We start from the raw sequence: 21,623 nt of genomic DNA on the forward strand, positions 1-21,623 counted from the left end.
GGCGGCCCTCCTTTTTTGTGGGCCCCGGGCCGGCGGGGGCGGCCCCTGTGGCCCCCCGAGCGGGGGAAGGGAGGGTTCCGCGGGGCCCCTTGGGCGGCGGGGGCCCCGGAAAAGGGGGGCGCCGGGGGCCCCCCGTGCATTGCCGGGCGTCCTTCCTTTCCGCGGGGCGGGCTGGCCGCGGCCCGGTTTTCCGCAGGGCCCCGGCGCTGCGGCCCGGGAGGCCGCGTTTTCCGGAGTGGAAAAGTTTTGTGACGCAGAAGATTCGGGGAGGAGGAGGGGGAGGGCCCCGGGGCCGCTGCGCGCGCCGGGGCGCCGGGCTCGGGGGACCGAGGCTGAGGCCCCGGAGTGGCCCCTTCCCCGGTGTTGCCTCTCGGTAGCCACTGTGCGGCGAGGTACCGATGGCCACGCGTTGTTGTGTGTGTGCGTGTGTGCGCGCTTCTTTTGTTTTTTTGGTTTTTGTTTTCTCTCGGTTTTGTTTTCCTCAGAAGGGACCACGGGTTGTGTGAGTGTCTATGTGAGTGGCGTTTGATCCAGGAATCAGCCAAAGCAAAAAAGAAAAAAAAAATAGCCCAGCTTCTCGGATGGGGGGGGGGGGATACCCCGAATGTGGCTCAAGGGAAAATAAAAAAAGTTTTGTTGACTTGTTGCTGCCCGTGGAGTAAAATTTTGAAATAGGTCGCATAAGGTGTGTTGTCGGACTGCAGTCCCCCTGCTGAGCGGGCGGGGGTGAGCCGAGGGACTGGGCTTGTGGGCTTGGTGGCAGGAAGTCTGCATTCCTCTGCGACAGTGGCCCAGCGCTCCAGATCAGCTCCGCAGTAGCCTGTTCCTAGCCTCCAGCCAACTTCTGCCTTCCGTGAACTCGGGAGTAATCCTGAAACGAAACTTGGTGGCAGATTAGTTTCATAAATCTCCAAGTAGTCATGTATAATACATTTTTAGGGATTTAATTGTTTTTTTTTGGAAACATTTTTTCCATTAATGAATCAATTATATTAAATCCTCTAAATTGCTCAGACGTCATATGTTGAATGGAAGAGAGAAAAAAGGCTGGTGTTCGGGCAGCTTTAACATTTTCCATATAAGTGGTGCTTTTTAAAAAAATTCCTCACCCGAGGATATATGTTTTGATTTTAGAGAGCCCGAAAGGGAGAAAGAGAGAAGCATCCATGGCAGAGAGATCGAAAGATCCATCAGTTGCCTCCCCTCTTTGCCCTGATTGGGAATCCAACCTACAACCTTTTGGTGTACAGGATGACACCCCAACCAACTGAACTACCCGGCCAGGGCAGTGGTGCCGTGTTTTTTTTTTTTTTTTTTTTAAGATTCTAGGCAGGAATATACTTAAAATTTGCAATTGATGTAATTCGAAAGAATATGCAATCCTTAGAATTAAGCAGCAAGCAAATTCCCAACTGAGAAAATTGCGACAGTGTAATCTTAGCGATCTTTAAACACTTAACTATCGTTGAAAGTGCCAAGTGTAAAATTAATAACTGGTAACAAGTGCAAACAAAGTTTTTCTTTTGTGCTTTCAAGTATCAGTCTGTTGAGATAACTACTACAGAGAAAGCCTGACAGCGTTTTTGCTAATAGAAATTATAGAAATAAGGCACTTAAGTCTTACTCAGCTCATTTTCTTTAAGATATAGCATCTGTTTCCAATTTTCAATGACTCCATTGATGATTGCAATGAGACAGAATCGTTTTGACCTTTTAACGGAAGTTATGGTATAGCACATCACCTTTGCAGACAGTTGGCAACAGTAGTCTGGTCTTCTGTGGCTTTTAAAATACTTATTTTGGCATGTATGGCCCCCTCCCCCCTTTGCTTGCAAGTAGTTCCTGGTTAGTCATAACAGGATGTGATGAACATAGCATGTGATGAACATAGCAGGTCTGTGTGTGTGTGTGTGTGTGTGTGTTAAGCAGGTCTTTTTGTAGAATGTTGAGGTTTTGAACTAGTATAAGGGGATAGGTAAGTGGGGATTAAAGGCAGCCCTAGTCTCTTAGGGCATTGAATGCCAGTTGTGCTTATGTCAGTGGTGAAAATGGGAGAATTCGTAGGCACCCACTTCACAGGGTTGTTTTTAATATAGTGCTTAGTAAGTGGTGGATATATTGTTTTCATAAGAGTGCCACCCTAATTAAAAATACTTGTGCAGTATTTAGGGCATAAAGGAATTAAAAATTTTGTTCTGACATTTTCAGGTGTGCTTTTGTACATTTAAAATAATCCCAAGTAGAAAGTTGGCATTGGAAACATTTGTCAAATATAATTGGAGCTAAAATTCATCCTTTGTGTATTTGACATCTTTTTTTTTTTTTTTTTTGGTGGAGATGCCGGGGAACGAACCTGGGGCCACATATAGGCAAAGTGTATTTGACATTTTAAAATAATTTTAGTTTCTGGAGCTTTTATTGTGGAGAATGTTATGGGGGAGAATTCATTCTGAATGAATGACTCACAGGGACCCAGTTTCTACAGCACCAGCATCTTATCTTGGTGTGCTGCCTTCTGCAGTATGTACAGTAATACGGTTTTGTATTAGACCTTCAGTCTTCAAAGCACATTCTCAGTCACCTTTGCATTAGTAGTTTCAAACCAGCCCCATAGTTTTCACCATTCTGGCTACTAACCGTTTAACTCTCTTCCAGTTTGCTGGCCTAGACCTGAACTCTTCAGATAATCAGAGTGGAGGAAGTACAGCCAGCAGTAAGTAAAATGTTTTATGGATTTACTGAATATTAGAGTTTCAATTCTGTTCATTTTTGGGGTTTATTTAAAATTTAACAATTTCCCTTCTGATTTTTACTGTGTAAAGAATTATGTAGGCAGTGTTATGTAGAATTATGAATTAGTGATCAATCTTTAGATTGTAACCTTTTGGTAGTAAAAAAAAAAAGGTACTGGTTTTCTTGAGTTAAAAACAATCATTTAAAGAAATACAACACACAAATTACCTCTAGAAGAGTTTGGTATGAGTCCTGAGCCCAGCTTAGAGGTGGTGGGGTTGTGTTAGAGCAAGTCTTACCAGAATTAAACTCAATAAAGGAAACATTCAGTTGTTACAGCTAGCTACCCCTTTTCCATGAAGAACATGAAAGTAATAGAACAAAGCTATATTAAATCTTGTGCTTAGGATTTTAAACGCTGCGTCACTGTAGCATTCTTTTGAAAAGTAGATATATAAGTGGGATCTAAACAAAATAAATTGACAAACAAAATAGGTCCAGAGGTATGGATGCATGAACTCAACAGATACCAGTGGGGGAGTTGGGTGGGGGGAGGGGACAGGAAGAGATTAACCAAAGAACATATGTGCATATATGCATAACCCCTGGGGGAAGCCTGGGGTGGGGCAGGGGTTGTTTGGAAGGGTCAAAAAGGGAGAAAATCGGGAGATATCTGTAATACTGTCAACAATAAAATAAAAGTTTTTCGGTTTTTTTTGAAACTTGTTTCATTAATATTAAGTTAGGGGATCTTAATGTTTTATCATTTGGCAGTAGACTTGCTCTGGCTTAGGTCTCTCCCATTCTATTAAATAAAAGAGACAGGTATGGGCTGTAGAGTCTGAAATTAGTATTTCTTCAAGAACTGTTACACCAGGCACATAGTTACTTAGTACTTTATTTATTTGAGGGAGAGAAACAGAAACATCGATTTGTTGTCCCACTTAGGCATTCAATTTGCGTCTTGTATGCGCCCTGATTAGGGATTGAACCCACAACCTTGGTGTATCAGGACGTTGCTCTAACCAACTGAGCTACCCAGCCAGGGCCATTTAGTATTTGTTTTAAATTTCACTGTACTTGCCACTCATGCTAAAAATGTTAGGAATTGGTCCTCCTAATAGAGATCTTTAATATTTAATTCGACCCAGAAGGGAAAAAGGGATGTTGAGTTGCAGATTTATTAGTGATAAAGTGAGTTGACTTTTCTTTGCTTTTGCCTTCTTATCCATTTTCTAGGCCATATTGTTGCCTGCATACAGAGCAACAGTTAACTTTCCATAAACTCAGCAAGTCCCAAATTAAAACTCCCAATTCCTTAAAATCATTTCCCCATTTCAGTTTTTCTACATATATATTTATTCTGTTTTGGAAATTATCAGGATGGGTACAAAAAGGTCTCTTAGTGGCTAAGTATTACTTAGTAGTCTTATAGGTTATAGTAATACTTCAGTTGCAACTGTTTTAATTTATAACAATTCTCAAATCATAGCAGAGCTAGTGGCGAGTTAAATTAATTCGTGCAGTTTAACTGTTAGCTACCAAGTCAAATTTTTGTTTGCCAAACTTGTCCTCTCCCCTCTTTTAAAGTTATCCTTATAAAGCAATAACCCATTTAAAATAAAAGAGGTTCCCCCCCCCTTCCCAAGTTAGACTATAGAAGGCTAGAGATTTAAATTATTTGTGTGTGTGTGTGTGTTTTTTTTTCAGAAGGCCGCTATATTCCTCCTCACTTAAGGAACAGAGAAGCTACTAAAGGTAAGTCCTTTGAGCAATTTGGGTACCTACCAGTAATTCTTGCTGCGTATAGAAGTTTGAGCCTAGGGAAAATGAGGCACTTTGGGAAGTCTGTAATTGCTGCTCTTCTGTCAGCCGGTTCAAATATTAAGGCATCATCGCTTTGGAAAAATCTCATCTAATGTCACACAGTAAACACTGTACAATTTCACTAGTCTGGTGCAAAGGTGAGTGGACAGCCTACTGTGTAAACCAAACTGCAGGGTTATAACAACTCAGTTATTTCTGTCTTGCAGAGATGCCAAAGCAAAGGTGGGGTTATTGTGGAATAGTTAATAGGGCACATAGCATTGGGCATGCTCCTAATAAGTTGGGAGTGATTCTGATTTCATTCACTTGTCTGAACTGCTTCATTTGAAAGATTTTGTCCAAAAGGTATCACAACATTTAGTCTTTTCCCATGTAGTGTGTAATGTAGTGATAGAAAACTAGTAGATGTCTCAAATTATGGCACAACTATTTGGGTGCTGTATATTTCGTTAAATGGTTGACCTGAGATTTGGAAGAAAAAGGTCAGGAGAATGATTTAAAGGTCAGGAGGGAATATGCTGGATATGTGAACGGGTGGAGAAAGAAAAGAGTCCACATACTACAGAGTTTGTCTTTATCATCCTGGGTGTTGTCATTATTCCTTGGAATGTACCCGCTGGGATTGCCCCCATGTGCATTTAGTGCTTTCTTTCCCCCTTTGTTGCAGTGACAGAAAACAAAGGGAGAGGGAGGCGGTATAGGAGGTTTTAGAGCTGAAAGAGATCTTAGAACCCTAACTCAATTCTTTACTGATAGCGAAAACTGTTGGTCACCAGGTTGGCTAACGGTAGAGGCAGAGGCCAAATGAAAGTAACTTAATTAACTTGTAAACTGTGTTTGGCTAATAATGTCACTGAAACCAGTTAAACTTTCTACTTGTCTTTAAATCCTCTACCTGTTTATACCTTTGTCATCCCCTCTTACTGAAGGTTTATAGCTATATCCCAGGGCCTGTCCACACTGAGGAGGAGGGTTTTCCTTTCTAGGTATTCTTGGTTCTTGTCTGACAGGATGTATTTCACGTGAACAGAGCACTGTTCTTAAGCTTTTTACTGTTGAAACGGAAAAAGTATTAATGTGACACTTAAAAATGCTGTAAATGAATATTACCCCTAAGAAACATTGAAACCAGTGGTCACTGGTTCCTAGTAAACTCACTTATAACATGAATGGAAATTATTTTTTTTTCTTCAAATTAGAAGAGAAAGCTTATTTAGAAAGTTACAGAAGTAGTGTAAGTGAGCCAGCTGGGCTGCATGGGCTCAGGAAACCAGTTACAGAAGCAAAGAAGGGTCACTGGAGCTTAGGAGAGAGAAAGGCTAAGGCACCTGGGAGAAGGGAGGGGATTGAGAAAGGCAGGGGCGCCCCCCTGAGAGGAGAAGCATGCTGAAAATCAAGTTTAGATAAGCAGAGTGTGTGGTTTAGTGTACAATATTTCCTAATGGAGAGAATTAAGATAAAACATTTTGCGTACCAATGTAAACCAGCTCTAAATCTTGGTTTTCTTCTAGTGTTATAATAAGAGTCATTCCCATTGTCCTCCAGTCTACAGAGAAAAAGATAAAGTGAATGGAGGGCTTCCAATTCAGAAACATAAGAATCATGTTAAGGTATTAGCAATTTCTAAAAATACATTAAAATGGATTTGTGTTTTATTTGAATTGAAGGATTCTACGATAAAGACAGTTCAGGTTGGAGCTCCAGCAAAGATAAGGATGCATACAGCAATTTTGGAGCTCGTGGTGATTCGAGAGGAAAGTCTAGTTTCTTCAGTGACCGTGGAAGTGGGTCAAGAGGAAGGTAAGTGGTGTATTGCTTTACATGTGTGTGCAATATAGCCATTTAGGAATTGATCTTGAATTTGGTAAGTCCTCATCCTTGTATTCCAGCCATCGAGCATCTTTTTCTCCTTAATAGACCCCACATATTTGGATGTTAAGTATTATGTCTGTTACAATCATATTTTCTTAGTTGTGAGAGGTCTTTACTAAATTGAACTTTTTACATAGAAATTAGATAAGAATGCCCCCTTTGACATAATGAACTCAGCTATTTTTATATTTCTCTACTTCTGTATAGTCTATTTAAAAGAGTAAGTTTATTTAGTGAATGGCCTAATTTGGTTGAGATTTTTGTGGATATTCTATATGGCAATTTTTAAACACCTTATATTTTTGATTACACAAGTGTGGTGAACTGACCTCATGTGCCTAATAGCTGTGGTTAGTCCTGTGTGTCCTGATTTTTCGCAAACAGGCCTAAAACTCTAAAAACATCCTAATTCAGGTAAGGATTATTTTCTACTTTTTATCCAAAATCTGTCACACAGGTGAATTGTCCTTTAAATGATATTCTCTCATACCTGGGACAATTGATACTTGGTGTGGTATTTTCTTTCTTTCTTTTTTTTTTTTTTTTACTTGGTGTGCTATTTTCTTCTTCCCTACACTAAGTATATGTGGATATAAAGGTGTAAGTTATGTGCTGATTACAAATATACAAGATTTGATTCTTAATTTCAGCATGTATGAGGCCTGTGTAGGCTATATAATTTATAGAAATAAAGGATACTGATTTTAGAAAGTAAGGTTATATAAATTACACATATCAATCTGGTAATTAGAGGGCCTTACTTGTCAAATAAGAGTAAGCCAGAATTGGACTGTTGACATCCTTGAAGTTAGCCATAATGAATAATTCCAACTTCTCTCCAGGTACTGTTCTAGAGTAGTGGTAGGAATATGATAACTGGTTAAATGATAAGATTCTGATTAATTGCTTGTGCTGTTCAGGTTTGATGATCGTGGACGGGGTGACTATGATGGCATTGGTGGCCGTGGTGACAGAAGTGGCTTTGGCAAATTTGAACGTGGTGGAAATAGTCGCTGGTGTGACAAATCAGATGAGGATGATTGGTCCAAACCACTCCCACCAAGTGAACGCTTGGAACAGTAAGTTTCTGAAATGTATGTTAATTGTGATGCAATGTAGCCTGAATAGCTAGTATAACAAACTTACCAATTTTGATTTCAGGGAACTCTTTTCTGGAGGAAACACTGGGATTAACTTTGAGAAATATGATGATATTCCAGTTGAGGCAACAGGCAACAACTGTCCTCCACATATTGAAAGTGTAAGTATTTATGCTTAGTCTTTTAAGACAGGGCAATGTAAATTTTTTCACAGCATGCCAAAATGATGTAGGCATATAGACCATGCTTGTCTTATTTTAGCAGTTCTTTAAGGTTACTTAAGAAACCAGCCTCATTGGTGGAAAGGGATTGAGCTCAGTAGGTGTTACCATTAATATGAAATAGGAAATGGGTCAAACACAGGAAGCACCCAAACTTTCCAATGTAGATACCCTCCCCCCCAATGTAACATAATTTTTACTTAAAGCAGCTGTAAACTCAAGTACAAATCAGCTATTAGGTGTTTTCATTATTATATTAGTATGAAACAAAAATGGCTATTTCTAGCAATTTAACCGTGTTGAATTTCTTGACAGTTCAGTGATGTTGAGATGGGAGAGATTATTATGGGAAACATTGAGCTTACTCGTTACACTCGCCCGACTCCAGTGCAAAAGCATGCTATTCCTATTATCAAAGAGAAGAGAGACCTGATGGCGTGTGCCCAGACAGGTAAGCTCACGTATTAAAGTAAAAGAATAGAGAATAGCCTGTGATCCACAGGAATGTGGCCAGGGGAGAGGTGCCTCCAGGGTAAAGTAGCACCTCTCACCTTCAGAAATGGGGGTGTTTCTAGCCTCTGAATTCAGTACAAGCTTTACTATATGTGTGAGTTAGACCATTTGGAAAGAGGGTGTGAGAATGCCATCCTTCATACACTAGCAGTACATACCAACAAGGAAGTGTTAGAAATTGAAATGGATACCACTTTTGAGGCAAATTTCTGTTTCTTTATAAACAACAATGCAAAGAAGTGAATACATAGTTACTGATTAGTGTTTGGTATTCTTATCTATTAAGGAACAAAATAAACTTTCTTTATGGGATACATGTTCTCTATTGCATCCACTCAGCTCTGCTGTTGTAATGTGAGCGCAGCCATATGTAAATTATTGAGTGTGGTGGCTGTATCTGCAAAGCTTGTCTAGGCCTTAGTGTGTGGACTCTTGTTACAAGTGGATCAAAGAAATCACTTGGTATCTTTAACTTAGCTCTTACATAAAAGCCATCTACCAATGTTTATTCAAAATAATCAGCTTTTTCTGTGGTTGAATGAACATGTGTTCTCTTCAACAGGGTCTGGGAAAACGGCAGCATTTCTTCTGCCCATCTTGAGTCAGATTTATACTGATGGCCCAGGCGAGGCCTTGAGGGCCATGAAGGTAACTATTACCTTACAAAATGGGAAATTATGGTATTTAGGTAGCTGTAAGTGACACTAAAACTCACTTCATTCTACTTAATGTAAGACAGTTTTCAATTGTAGTCCATAAATTACAGAAGGGGATTTTGGAATGAGTCTTATAAAAAGTATGTTGAGTATTAATTTATAAATTAATTTCTTAGGAAAATGGAAGGTACGGGCGCCGCAAACAATACCCAATCTCCTTGGTATTAGCACCAACTAGAGAATTGGCAGTACAGATCTATGAGGAAGCCAGGAAAGTAAGTATGCATTTTAGCAATTACTGGCTTTCTCGTTGACTCCGAAATGTTTTATGACCTTGTAAAAATCTTGGCCTTGAGGTTGATAAAATTTCTTTGCTTTTATAGTTTTCATACAGATCTAGAGTTCGTCCTTGTGTTGTTTACGGTGGTGCCGACATTGGTCAGCAGATTCGAGACTTAGAACGTGGATGCCACTTGTTAGTAGCTACTCCGGGACGTCTAGTGGATATGATGGAAAGAGGCAAGATTGGATTAGACTTCTGCAAGTACGTTACCTTTTAAATCCATGGAATGCAATGTTAATTTTTAAAATTTCTGGCCATTAGTTTTTTGGAACTTAATACTGTTATCTAAATTTTAAAAATTGGAGAAGTGGTTTGTCTTCTAACTTTGGCTAAAATTAGTTTATTGTAATTTTAATGTTGAAATGTCAGCGACATTTTAGTAGAGGCTGAGAATGACCACACTGGGACAAGTAATCAAATAGTAAGAACTAATTTTTTAAAAAAAAATATTGATTTTTTTTTACAGAGAGGAAGGGAGGAGGGATAGAGAGTTAGAAACATAGATGAGAGAGAAACATCGACCAGCTGCCTCCTGCACACTCCCTACTGGGGATGTGCCCGCCACCAAGTTACATGCCCTTGACCGGAATCGAACCTGGGACCTTTCAGTCCGCAGGCCGACTCTCTATCCACTGAGCCAAACCGGTTAGGGCAATAAGAACTAATTTAACTGATCTTGGATGATTTATTCAGTGGCAAAATCCTGTGCTGTCGTGTATAGTATCAAATTGTGTGATGTGAGGAATTTTAGCTCCTTGAATAAATAATTCTAATTATTGATACAGCTATACTAAAACTCTTCTGAAATTCTAAACTGAATTTTTTCCATCACAGATACTTGGTGTTGGATGAAGCTGATCGGATGTTGGATATGGGGTTTGAACCTCAGATTCGTAGAATAGTTGAACAAGATACGATGCCACCAAAGGGCGTGCGCCACACTATGATGTTTAGTGCTACTTTCCCCAAGGAAATACAGGTATTGTTTGATGCTACAAACTTTATTGAATCAGGAATTTGTTTGTCTCAGTAGGTAATGAAAGTTTTTTCTTTCAGATGCTTGCTCGTGATTTCTTGGATGAATATATCTTCTTGGCTGTAGGAAGAGTTGGCTCTACCTCTGAGAACATCACACAGAAAGTAGTGTGGGTGGAAGACGCAGACAAGCGGTCATTTCTGCTTGACCTTCTAAATGCAACAGGTAAGATGAGAATTGTAGCTTTTCTCTGGTGCCTTCGATAATGAGAATCCATTTGGATCACCGGTACTGCTTTTCCTCATTCCAAGCATTCTGTTAAAATGGTCTTAAATCTTGCCTTTATGTGTGTTTACTAAGTGCAAAAAGAACACAGCCACTATTAGTGACAAAAAACTTGTAATTTTTCAAATTTAGGCAAGGATTCACTCACCTTAGTGTTTGTGGAGACCAAAAAGGGTGCAGATTCTCTGGAGGATTTCTTGTACCATGAAGGATATGCATGCACCAGTATCCATGGAGACCGATCTCAGAGAGATAGAGAGGAGGCTCTGCACCAGTTCCGCTCAGGAAAAAGCCCGATTCTAGTGGCTACAGCAGTGTGTATCATATACTATTGTTTTCATGTTCAGCTATTGGTTGTCTTTTAAGTGGGCCATATATAATAATAGAGATCTTTTCCAGGTAGCAGCAAGAGGCCTGGACATTTCAAATGTGAAACATGTCATCAATTTTGACTTGCCAAGTGATATTGAAGAATATGTCCATCGCATTGGCCGTACAGGACGTGTAGGAAACCTTGGTAAGTGGCCGCTTAATGTTCTGGTTATTTTTTTTTTTTTACTGTGATTCGTGTAGCAAAGAACTTTTCAGGATCTTAATTTTAAGAACTTCGACTTCCAAAGAATGCAGGTAAAATACATTTCAGCAGTAGAAGTGATAGAAAAGTCAGGTTTTGTTCAAAGACCTTTGCGTTGGTTAAATAGCAAATTGTAATCTTTTTTTTTTTTTTTAGTATTATACTTACTATTCTAAGGAAAGTGAGAATACTGTGCTGCTTTATGGAAGACCTTAATGTATGTACTTTTTGGAACTGTTTTAGGCCTTGCCACCTCATTCTTTAATGAGAGGAACATAAACATCACAAAGGATTTGTTGGATCTGCTGGTTGAAGCTAAGCAAGAAGTGCCGTCTTGGTTGGAAAGCATGGCTTACGAACACCACTACAAGGGTAGCAGTCGCGGACGGTCTAAGAGGTGAGGCACAGATGGCACATCATGAGGGAGATGGGTGCTGTCTAAGGCTAACTTTTCAGATATGAGTTTAACAAGCTTAATTTTCTTTCGAGTTTGTGTCCAATGCAAATCAATTCCCTAACATGAGAAGTTACTATGAACCAAAGCATAAAGACACAGACACAATGTGAAGTTAAAGAGATTGACGCAGGGTAGCTTGATCTGTTGGGTATGGTGTTCCTGGGTAGATTTCTAAAGATGGAAAAAAATGAGTGGTTATCAAGACTACTGTGGCCACGTTAGATACTGAACCAGAAGCACCAGTGTGGGCACTGGGAAGCTTTAGCAAGAATTTTGGAATATTTAGTGGGACTTGTCATGTGAACCAGTACACGTTTTTGTCCTCGTAGTAGTCGATTCAGCGGAGGATTTGGTGCCAGAGACTATCGGCAGAGTAGCGGTGCCAGCAGTTCCAGCTTCAGCAGCAGCCGTGCGAGCAGCAGCCGCAGTGGGGGAGGCGGCCATGGCGGCAGCAGAGGGTTTGGTGGAGGTAATATTACTTTTTTCTAAATATATATTTTTATTGATTTCAGGGAAAGGGAGAGACAGAAACATCAACGATGAGAGAGTGAGAGAGTCATTGATCGGCTGCCTCCTGCACGCCCCACACTGGGGAATGAGCCTGTAACCCGGGCATGTGCCCTGACCTCCTGTTTTATAGGTTGACGCTCGACCACTGAGCCACACTGGCTGGGTGGGAAAGATTATATTTAATAGCGGATGACTTGACTAATCTCTCCTTTTCAAATCTCTCATTAGGTGGCTATGGAGGCTTTTACAACAGCGATGGCTACGGAGGAAATTACAACTCCCAAGGGGTTGACTGGTGGGGTAACTGAACCTACTTTGCAGTAGGTCACCCTGCCAAACAAGCTAATATGGAAACCACATGTAACTTAGCCAGACTATACCTTGTGTAGCTTCAAGAACTTGCAGTACATTACCAGCTGTGATTCTCCACTGAAATTTTTTTTTTAAAGGGAGCTCAAGGTCACACGAAGAGATGAACAATCAGCAGCCCTGTTCGGAAGGTGGTTTGAAGACTTCATTGCTGTAGTTTGGATTAACTCCCCTCCCACCAACCCCCATCCCAAACTGCATTTATAATTTGTGACTGAGGATCATTTGTTTGTTAATGTACTGTGCCTTTAACTTTAGACAACTTTTTATTTTGATGTCCTGTTGGCTCAGTAATGCTCAAGATATCAATTGTTTTGACAAAATAAATTTACTGAACTTGGGCTAAAATCAAACCTTGGCACACAGGTGTGATACAACTTAACAGGAATCATCGATTCATCCATAAATATTATAAGGAAAAAAACTTATGCGGTAACCTGCATTAGGGCTCTTTGATACTTGCAGATTGGGGGAAACAAACAACAAACGTCTTGAAGCATATTAACGGAATTAGTTTCTAATGTGGCAAACTGTATTAAGTTAAAGTTCTGATTTGCTCACTCTATCCTGGATAGGTATTTAGAACCTGATAGTCTTTAAACAAGCCATTCCAGTCATGAGGAGGTGATGTATGAACACATGCATACATTCGAAGCACTGTTTCAAAGTTAATGCAAGTAAACACAGCAATTCCTCGTTCAATGTTTAGGCAGATCATTAAGGATGAGCTGGCCAAATGTGGGCATACTATTACAGGGAAAGTTTAAAGGTCTGATAACATGAAATAAATAGGTTTTTAGGAGAATTCATCTACTTGACATTTTAAATGCCTGCCATAAATGAAATTGAAATGGTAGAATGGCTGACCACAGCAATGACCAGCCCGCATTAGGGCCCTGGATGATTTTTGGTCTAATAACGCATGCTAGTGTTGATGTTTTTTGGTCAAGAGGGTATGAACAGGAAGAATTAATGCAGCAGGCTTTCTTTTAAATGCCGATTCACATTACTCTGTTCAAGCTGCGTTGAGATGTTAAACTGGCTTACTATAGACTTTGTAAAAATGGCTCCAGAAGAGGAACTGAAATCTGAGATCACACAGGTTGGAAATATGTACATAACTGCACAAGGTGTCAATTCTGCTCTCCAGTGCAGTTTTAGTCAGTTTTAGTTGCATAGGTTTCCATTGTATTTATAGTCTGTTTATGCTAAATCTGGCCAAAGATGAGCATTGTCCACCACTAAAATGCCTCCGCCACTTTGAATTCTGCGCTAATTTTGTGGCCAGAATGCGGTGATCAAAACGCTCAATCTTTCTACAGTGGCATAGGGAGACGGCAAAAATTTCCTAAAGTGCAATAGATTTTCAAGTGTATTGTGCCTTGTTCTAAAACTTTTATTAAGTAGGTGCACTTGACAGTATTGAGGTCATTTGTTATGGTGCTATTTCAATTAGTCTAGGTTTAGGCCCTTGTACATTTTGCCCATAACTTTTTACAAAATACTTCTTTTATTGCACATTCAGAGAATTTTATATATATGTCTTGTGTGCGTGTCCTTAAACTTCCAATCTTATTTTGTCTCTTGGAGATGGTTGAACGCAGCTTGTCTAGGAAGGGGATGGGACTAGATTCTAAAATTTATTTGGGACCATGGGAGTGATGGTTGGGAAGAAGAACTATTTGCACACGACAGATTTCTAATACTTTTTGCTGCTAGTTTTATGTAATATTTATTGAACATTTTGACAAATATTTATTTTTGTAAGCCTAAAAGTGATTCTTTGAAAGTTTAAAGAAACTTGACCAAAAGACAGTACAAAAACACTGGCACTTGAATGTTGAATGTCACCGTATGCGTGAAATTATATATTTCGGGGTAGTGTGAGCTTTTAATGTTAAGTCATATTAAACTCTTAAGTCAAATTAAGCAGACCCGGCATTGGCAGTGTAGCCATAACTTTCTGATGTTAGTGAAAACAAAATTGGCGACTTGAAATTAAAACATGCCAAGGTTTTGATACACTTGTCTTAAGATATTAATGAAACACTTCAGAACACTGATACGAAGTGTCCAGATTCTCAGATGTTTGTTGCGTGAGTTTTGTTTAGTTGTGTGTATTTTTTTTCCCAGTGAATGTCTGGCACATTGCAATCCTCAAACATGTGGTTATCTTTGTTGTATTGGCATAATCAGTGACTTGTGCATTCAGCAATAGCAAGTTCTACCAGTAAGCAATATTTTCAGTTATAAGGTTTCAAAAATGTAAGAATGGATTTAAACTTGCTGAATGTAAGGATTGAACCTCAAGTCACTGTAGCTTTAGTAATTGCTTATTGTATTAGTTTAGATGCTAGCACTGCATGTGCTGTGCATATTCTGATTTTATTAAAATAAAAAGCTGAACTGCACAGTCTCTTTCGTTGTTGTCAATTGTGGTTTATTATTAGCAGTGACAATAAAGTTGTGCTCTTGCCTGAACTGTAAGGTGTTCTATTTTTTTTGGTTGCTGTCCCGCTAGTTTTGAGATTCCTCTTGCAGACAGGAACAAGCCCTTTGGTGAAGTATTTGTAATACAGTGGAAAAGGTTTCTGTAATAGGTGGAAATCTAAAAGGTGTTCAGCATGTATTCTAGATCGGTTTATATTTTAATCAGCTTCAATATGGTTTGAACCTGTTATTTGAAGGGTGGTTGAAGTAGAAGAATGAATTCAAAATCAAACAGTAATCAAACATGGTTAAGGACTGGGGGGTCCAAGAATATATTTGGGCTCTGACCCTTACACCAAGAGGTCACTGGTTCGATTCCCCATCAGGGCACCTGCCCAGGTTGCAGGTTTGATCCCCATTGGGGCACTTCCCAGAGGCAACCAATGTTTCTCCCTGTCCCTCAAATCAGAAACATTTAAAAAATGTATTCGGGGTGAGGGTGATAGGCATGGCACGGGCACCTCCATTCCACCTGTGGTTTTTGCTGACGTCTATTATCACACATTGAGGTAGGCAGCTTGCTACCAATTAACCAATGATGGTGGAACCATAACTGAACAGATAATTATAAGTTGAACTATGTGAGACAAGGCCATGTCTTTGGGCGGCAAAAGTTGACAATATGGTTCAACCTAATGAATGCACATTGGCCTTCATTCCGCGTTGAGTTCTAGGTTTTGCAGTGTGATTAAGAACATTTTTTAAAACACTTGCTTCTGGATAGTTGCCTTTTATGGAAGAATTAGAAGCGTAAGGTGCCATTGGTATTGGAGATAGGAAAGGGAGGTAGTTGTTTGGTCAAAATAAGTGGAAAGAAAATGGCCACATTGAGAAGATTGGCAGTGGTTGAAGGTGATTCAAATTGAAACAATTCTAAGGACGGTTCAAGGTCCCTTTTATCTGTTCTGGGGGAACTGCCTAAACTATTCTATAGTTTAAATAGTAAATAACGTATCTAAATACTATTTACTGGGTTTTACTTCCTCACCTCTCACCAGATAATTTTTTTCAAAAATGTCTTGGAGCATGTTTGAAATTGCCCAATGACTTTGTGCTTAATACATTTTTTTTTTTTTTTGCTCTTAAGTGACCTGGTTGGTCATGGGCCTCCCCTTTGTAGCTCAGTGACATATCTGTGGACAGTGGTCTGTCCCTCCTCCACACCCCAATGCAGAGATTTCATTCACTGCAGTTACAGGACTTTGAAAAGTTAGCTTTCTCTTCTGTTCTTATTGAACACGTATCCTGTACTCTGCCTTAGCTTTTGTTTACCCTGTTCCTTCTAATTAGGACTGGAGCTAAATTAACGTTCTGAGTGATTTTATATGTTGTACTCAGAATTTATGTTTACAATAACTAGCATTGTGGAGAAAATAATTGCTCTAATAGGTGGAGGAAAGAGTATGTTACAATTGGAGTACACAGAATGGTCTCAACTACTTTGAAAATACATAGAAGAATAGGAGGAATTTGCCCAGTCGGTTGATAAGTGGTTGAGCATTGACCTATGAACCAGGAGGTCAGGGTTTGATTCCAGTCAAGGGCACATGCCCGGGTTGCCGGCTCGATCCCCAGTGTGGGGTGTGCAGGAGGCAGCTGATCCATGATTCTCATTGATGTTTCTCTCCTTCTCCCTCTCCCTTCCTCTCTGAAACCAATAAAAACATTTAAAAACAAAAGATGGCCAAGCAAACCCAGAAGAAGAAAAAAAAAAAAGTAGGAGGAACTCTGCTAAAATAGTGACAGTTCCTGTTTCTGGTTGAAATTTTAAAAAGACTTTCTGCTTCAAACTTGTACTGAACAGATTTTATATGATTAGAATATATTTTCTAATAGAAAATGTTTTTCTCTTTTTTAGTTGTGGAAATAGTACAGAGGGGTCCTGTACCCTTCGCCCAGTTTCCCCCAATGGGAACATTGGCACAACTAATGCAACATCAAAGCAGGAAGTGGACTTTGGTACAACCACGGATCTTATTCAGGTTTCTCTAGTTTTCCGTGTGTGTGTGTGTGTGTGTGTGTGTGTGTGTGTGTGTGTGGTGTGGTGTGTGTGGTGTGTGTGTGTATGTGTAGTTCTGCGTAGTTTTATCACATGTTGATCTGTGTAACCACCTCCACCAAACTGTTCCAGCAGCAGCAGCAGCAAGATCTCCCTAGGGCTGCCTCTGTGGTCACACCCGCCCCTTCCTGCCTCCTCACCCTGTCACTCACCCCTGGCAACCACTCACTGGGTTTCCATCTCTAAAATGGCATTTCAGAATTGCTAACAAAATGGAGTTGTGCAGTATGCGACCGTTTGAGACTGGCTGTTTGTCATTCAGCACAATGACCTTGAGAGCCATTCAAGTGGTTGCAGTTCCGTCTTATTGCTGAGTAGTATGCATGGGCCATAGTTTGTCCATTCAGCCACCGAAGGACGTTTGGCTTGTTTCCAGTTGTTGTTTTTAATCCTCACCCGAGGACATTTTCCCATTGATTTTTAGGGAGAGTGGAAAAAAGAGAGAAAGAGAGAAATAACGATGTGAGAGAGACACATCTATGGGTTGCCTCCCGCACATGCCCCAACCAGGGACCGGACCGGGGAGGAGCCCGCAACCAAGGTACGTGCCCTTGACCAGAATCGAACCCGTGACTCGAGTCCACAGGCCGATGCTCTATCCACTGAGCCACACCGGCCAAGGCTGTTTCCAGTTTTTGACTATTACACATTAAAGCTGCTCTGAACATTTGTGTGCAGGTTTTGTGTAGACATAAGTGTCCATCTTTCTGGCATAAATGCCAGGAGTGCAACTGCTGGGTCCTATGGGAAGTGCATGTTTAGTGTGAGAACCTGCCAGTACTGTCATGGCCGCGTAGTTCAGCAGATCGTCTCCTGTGAGAGGTACCATTAGTCTGATGTGTCTGAAGACAGAATCTGCCAAATCCTTTTCCAGAGGGACTAGAATTTTTTAAAAAAATATTTTTATTGATTTCAGAGAGGAAGGGAAAGGGAGAAAGAGAAACATCAGTGATGAGAGAGTTATTCATTGGCTGCCTCCTTGCATGCCCCACACTGGAAATTGAGTCCGCAACCTGGGCATGTGCCCTGACCGGGAATTGAATTGTGACTTCCTGGTTCATAGGTTGGTGCTCAACCACTGAGCCACACCAGCCAGGCTGTGTTGTTGGAATTTATTTTGGCCTAATTGATGGGAAGTGATAGCTCATTGTGGTCTTAATTTGCATTTCACTAATGACTAGTGATGTTAATCATTTTTTCTTGTGCTTATTTGCTATCCTTATATATTTGGCAGAATATATGTTCCTGTATTGCCCATTTTAAAATTAATTGATTGCTTTTTACTGCTGAGTTCTTTATATATTCTAGGTACAAGTCTTGTCAGATATATGGTTTGCAAATATTTTGTCCCAGTCTATAGCGTGTCTTTTCATCTTAACAGTCTTTTGCAGAGCAAACAATTTTTTTGAGAAACATTTCTAATTTTGATGCAGCCCAATTTATCAACATTTCCTTTTATGGGATGTGCTTGTGGTGTCATGCTTAAGGACCCTTCACCCTGCCCTACATCCTAAAGATGTTTTTCCTATTTTTTTCTAATAATTTTGCATTTTAATCTACAGTCCATTTGAGTCCATTTTAAGGTGTGAGGTTTAGGTGGAAGTTGACTTTTTAATCTGTGGCCAATAGTTCTAGTCTTTTGTTGAAAAGACTATTCTTTCTCCTTGACTTGTTTTTGCAACTGTGTCAAAAATGAGTTCACAACCTGGCCGGGTAGTTCAGTTGGTGAGAGTATTGTCCTGACACGCCAAGGTTACCAGTGCCATCCCAGGCACACACAAGACAAACCAATCCCTGGTCAGGGCACATACAAGAATCAACCAGTGAATGCATAAATAAGTGGAAAAACAAAATCAATGTTTCTCTCTCTCTCTTTTTGCCTTTCCTTCTCTCTAAAATCAATCAGTAAATTTTAAAAAAAATCAGTTGACTATCCTTGTATGGGTATTTTTGGGTTCTTTTCTGTTTTATTGATCTACTAGAGGCCTAACGCACAATTAAATCATGTGCGTGTAGGGTCCCCTAGGCCTAGCCTGCCATCAGGGCTATGTCCACCGCCCCTCGACGCCTTTTATGATATAGATGTGCCAATAGCACACTGCCTGCTTCAGTTATTTCCAGCCATATAGTAAGTTTTAAAATTGGATAGAGTGGTTCCTCCCAATTTATTATTTTTCAAAAATGGTTTTAGCTGTTGTAGTTTCCTTCCCTTTTCATATAAATTTTAGAGTAAGCCACAAAAAATCTCGCGGGATTTTGATGGTAATTGTGCTGAACCTGTAGGTCAGTTTGGGGGAGAACTGACATCCCCACTATGTTGAGTCTAAAGCGTATTTTTAAGTTGTAAACTCCGACTATCCAGCAGCAGGGATACCTGGCACTTCCCACAGGGAGCACTCCTGTTTATCCGTCCTGGGATCATGCTCCTCCTCCGGGAAAGGCCGCATTTTGTGAAGGAAGTTCACTCAGGAGTCCAGCCCTAGCTGGTGTTGCTCAGTGGATAGAGCGCCTGCCTCAGACCAAAGGGTCCCGGGTTCAATTCTGGTCAAGGGCACATACCTTGGTTGCAGGCTCCTCCCCGGTCCGGGCCCTGGTCAGGTCGCGTGCAGGAGGCAACCCATGGATGTGTTTCTCTCACATCGATGTTTCTGTCTCTCCCTCTCCCTTCCACTCTCTCTAAAAGTCAATGGAGAAATATCCTCGGGTGAGGATTAACAAACAAAACAAAAGGAGTTCAGCTGCTGGCTATGGCAGCCGAGGTATTTCAGGCCAACCCTCCTGCTGAAGACAACTATGAAACCGCACAAGTAGCATGAGTCTGCGGGCGTTCCGGGTCTGAGCCAGTGAACAGCTGGACGGGCTCCCGTGAGCGACAGAGGCAGAGGTTCCCCAATGAGTCAGATACATCAGTAGCCGCCTGAGCAGGAAATGCACTGCTCGGCTCACCCAAACTTAGGGGCACCTTACACTCTTCCAGTTTCTTCTTCCTGAAACATCATTCTGAGAGTACTTGGCAGCCTGACTTGAATATTAATTCTCAGCATGCACTGAACTCAATTACCACTGTCCCAGAATTTTAATAACACAATTTTAATGTCAGTTTTCATCCAGGAGCTGTGTCCTTGGATTGCACTGTGGGGACTTCCTGTAGAGCCTTCTCCTTCACAAGATGGCACGGGGCTGCCAGGGGTAATTTGCATTCCCATTGGTTTTGTGTTTTTAAAAAAATATATTTTGATTGATTTCAGAGAGGAAGGAAGGGAGGGGGGAGAGAGATAGAAACATCAATGATGAGAGAGAATCACGGATCGGCTGCCTCCTGTACGCCCCACACTGGGGATCGAGCCTGCAACCCGGGCATATGCCCTGACCGGGAATCGAACCCTGACCTCCTGGTTCATAGGTTGACACTCAACCACTGAGCTACACCAGCCTATTTTGTGGGTTTTGAAGGGATCTACAGAATTAACAGTATTCCTTTTTTAAAAGTCAGTCCATACTGAGCTTTCTTTATATACATATATTTTTAAATTTATTGATTTTTATCCATTTCGAGTTTATCTTGGTGTGTGATAATGGTTTATGGATGCAGTATTTTTTTTTTCAATTTGACCCAACTGCCATCTATGGAAATACCTGTCTTTTCTGCACTGTTAGTTAGGGTAAGGTTAAAGTGTAGCAAAGAGGCTCTGAGATACAATGACTCAACTAAGAAAGAAATAATTTCTCTTACCTGCCATTTCAGAATTCGTGTTCCCAGGCCAGTGGGTGACTCTGTGGCCCTGCCATTCGGGATCGAGGCGCCGTCCAGTTCATTTCTCTACGTTGAAGGCAGCAGTTCTCAAAATGGTTCCTACCCCAGGGGGGTCAGCGTTGCCGGAGAACTTGCTAGAAATACAAATTCCTGGGTTCCACCCAGACCCGCTGACTCAGAAGCAGCAGAGAAGGGTGCAGTGATCTGTATTTTAACAAGCTCCCCAGGGATTCGCATGCGGTTGAGAACCGCTGATCAAATCAGCCTGCGTTGCAAGGGGGGAGGGTGCTCAGAAGAGGTGCGCCACTGTCTTCCTGTGTCAGTGCGGAAGTGGCACACATCGCTTCACTCATACGCCATCTTGGTAAAATCTTGGTCACATGGCCATGTCTAGCTGCAAGGGAGGCTGGGAAGTGTACCCTAGCTGGGCACATTCCGTTATTATAAGAGAAGGGGAGAATGTATTTGAGAGGATTACTAAGTCTTCACAGCCAACAAGGATCAGATACAAAACTCCCATTGTGCAAAGGGGCTTCCTTCTGGAATTTCTCCTGTGTTCACTGGCCTTCTGGTTCATGGGCTAGAACCGCGTAGTTTTCATTATTGAGGCTTTGAACTATGTTTTAATATCTAGTTCTCCCTTCAGTGCTCTTTTATTTAAAGTTTATTTTTGCTCTTCTTGCTTGTTTATTTTTTAAAAACAACATGTATAATCATTTGTCTAGTTATAAACATTTTGGAGGGTTTTAAAAATATATTTTATTGATTTCAGAGGGGAAGGGAGAGGGAGAGAGAGAAACATCAATGATGAGAGAGAATCATGGACTGGCTGCCTCCTGTACACCCCCCCACTGGGGATAGAACCCACAACCCGGGCATGTGCC

General features: G+C 40.9%; 1 protein-coding gene, 1 long non-coding RNA gene and 1 other non-coding gene across 4 annotated transcripts in view; all 3 read left to right on the forward strand.

Moving 5' to 3' along the window:
- Positions 1 to 14,917, forward strand: part of DDX3X (DEAD-box helicase 3, X-linked) — a 15,691-nt gene extending 774 nt beyond the window's left edge. The window contains exons 2-17 of one of the 2 annotated variants that reach the window (XM_006090560.3): positions 2,656 to 2,713; positions 4,444 to 4,491; positions 6,228 to 6,360; positions 7,353 to 7,511; positions 7,594 to 7,693; positions 8,069 to 8,204; positions 8,829 to 8,914; positions 9,099 to 9,197; positions 9,306 to 9,466; positions 10,100 to 10,244; positions 10,322 to 10,466; positions 10,659 to 10,840; positions 10,926 to 11,043; positions 11,344 to 11,497; positions 11,887 to 12,026; positions 12,296 to 14,917. In XM_006090560.3, coding sequence (XP_006090622.1) covers positions 2,656 to 2,713; positions 4,444 to 4,491; positions 6,228 to 6,360; positions 7,353 to 7,511; positions 7,594 to 7,693; positions 8,069 to 8,204; positions 8,829 to 8,914; positions 9,099 to 9,197; positions 9,306 to 9,466; positions 10,100 to 10,244; positions 10,322 to 10,466; positions 10,659 to 10,840; positions 10,926 to 11,043; positions 11,344 to 11,497; positions 11,887 to 12,026; positions 12,296 to 12,375 — 1,944 coding nt within the window. In that variant the 3' untranslated portion in view covers positions 12,376 to 14,917. The remainder of the gene's footprint in view (positions 1 to 2,655; positions 2,714 to 4,443; positions 4,492 to 6,227; positions 6,361 to 7,352; positions 7,512 to 7,593; positions 7,694 to 8,068; positions 8,205 to 8,828; positions 8,915 to 9,098; positions 9,198 to 9,305; positions 9,467 to 10,099; positions 10,245 to 10,321; positions 10,467 to 10,658; positions 10,841 to 10,925; positions 11,044 to 11,343; positions 11,498 to 11,886; positions 12,027 to 12,295) is intronic. The other variant, XM_006090561.3, reaches the window with a different exon arrangement.
- A 2,845-nt stretch (positions 14,918 to 17,762) lies between these two features.
- Positions 17,763 to 17,829, forward strand: LOC111826408. The gene has a single exon (XR_002829746.1). It is a non-coding gene; the product is annotated as a small nucleolar RNA SNORD77 (small nucleolar RNA).
- A 1,809-nt stretch (positions 17,830 to 19,638) lies between these two features.
- LOC106697509 lies at positions 19,639 to 21,417 on the forward strand. The gene is made up of 2 exons (XR_002829733.1): positions 19,639 to 20,174; positions 20,731 to 21,417. It is a non-coding gene; the product is annotated as an uncharacterized LOC106697509 (long non-coding RNA).
- The last annotated feature ends 206 nt before the right edge of the window (positions 21,418 to 21,623 follow it).

The sequence above is a fragment of the Myotis lucifugus genome, unplaced genomic scaffold (genome assembly GCF_000147115.1).
Source record: "Myotis lucifugus unplaced genomic scaffold, Myoluc2.0 scaffold_76, whole genome shotgun sequence".
Lineage (NCBI taxonomy): Eukaryota > Metazoa > Chordata > Mammalia > Chiroptera > Vespertilionidae > Myotis > Myotis lucifugus.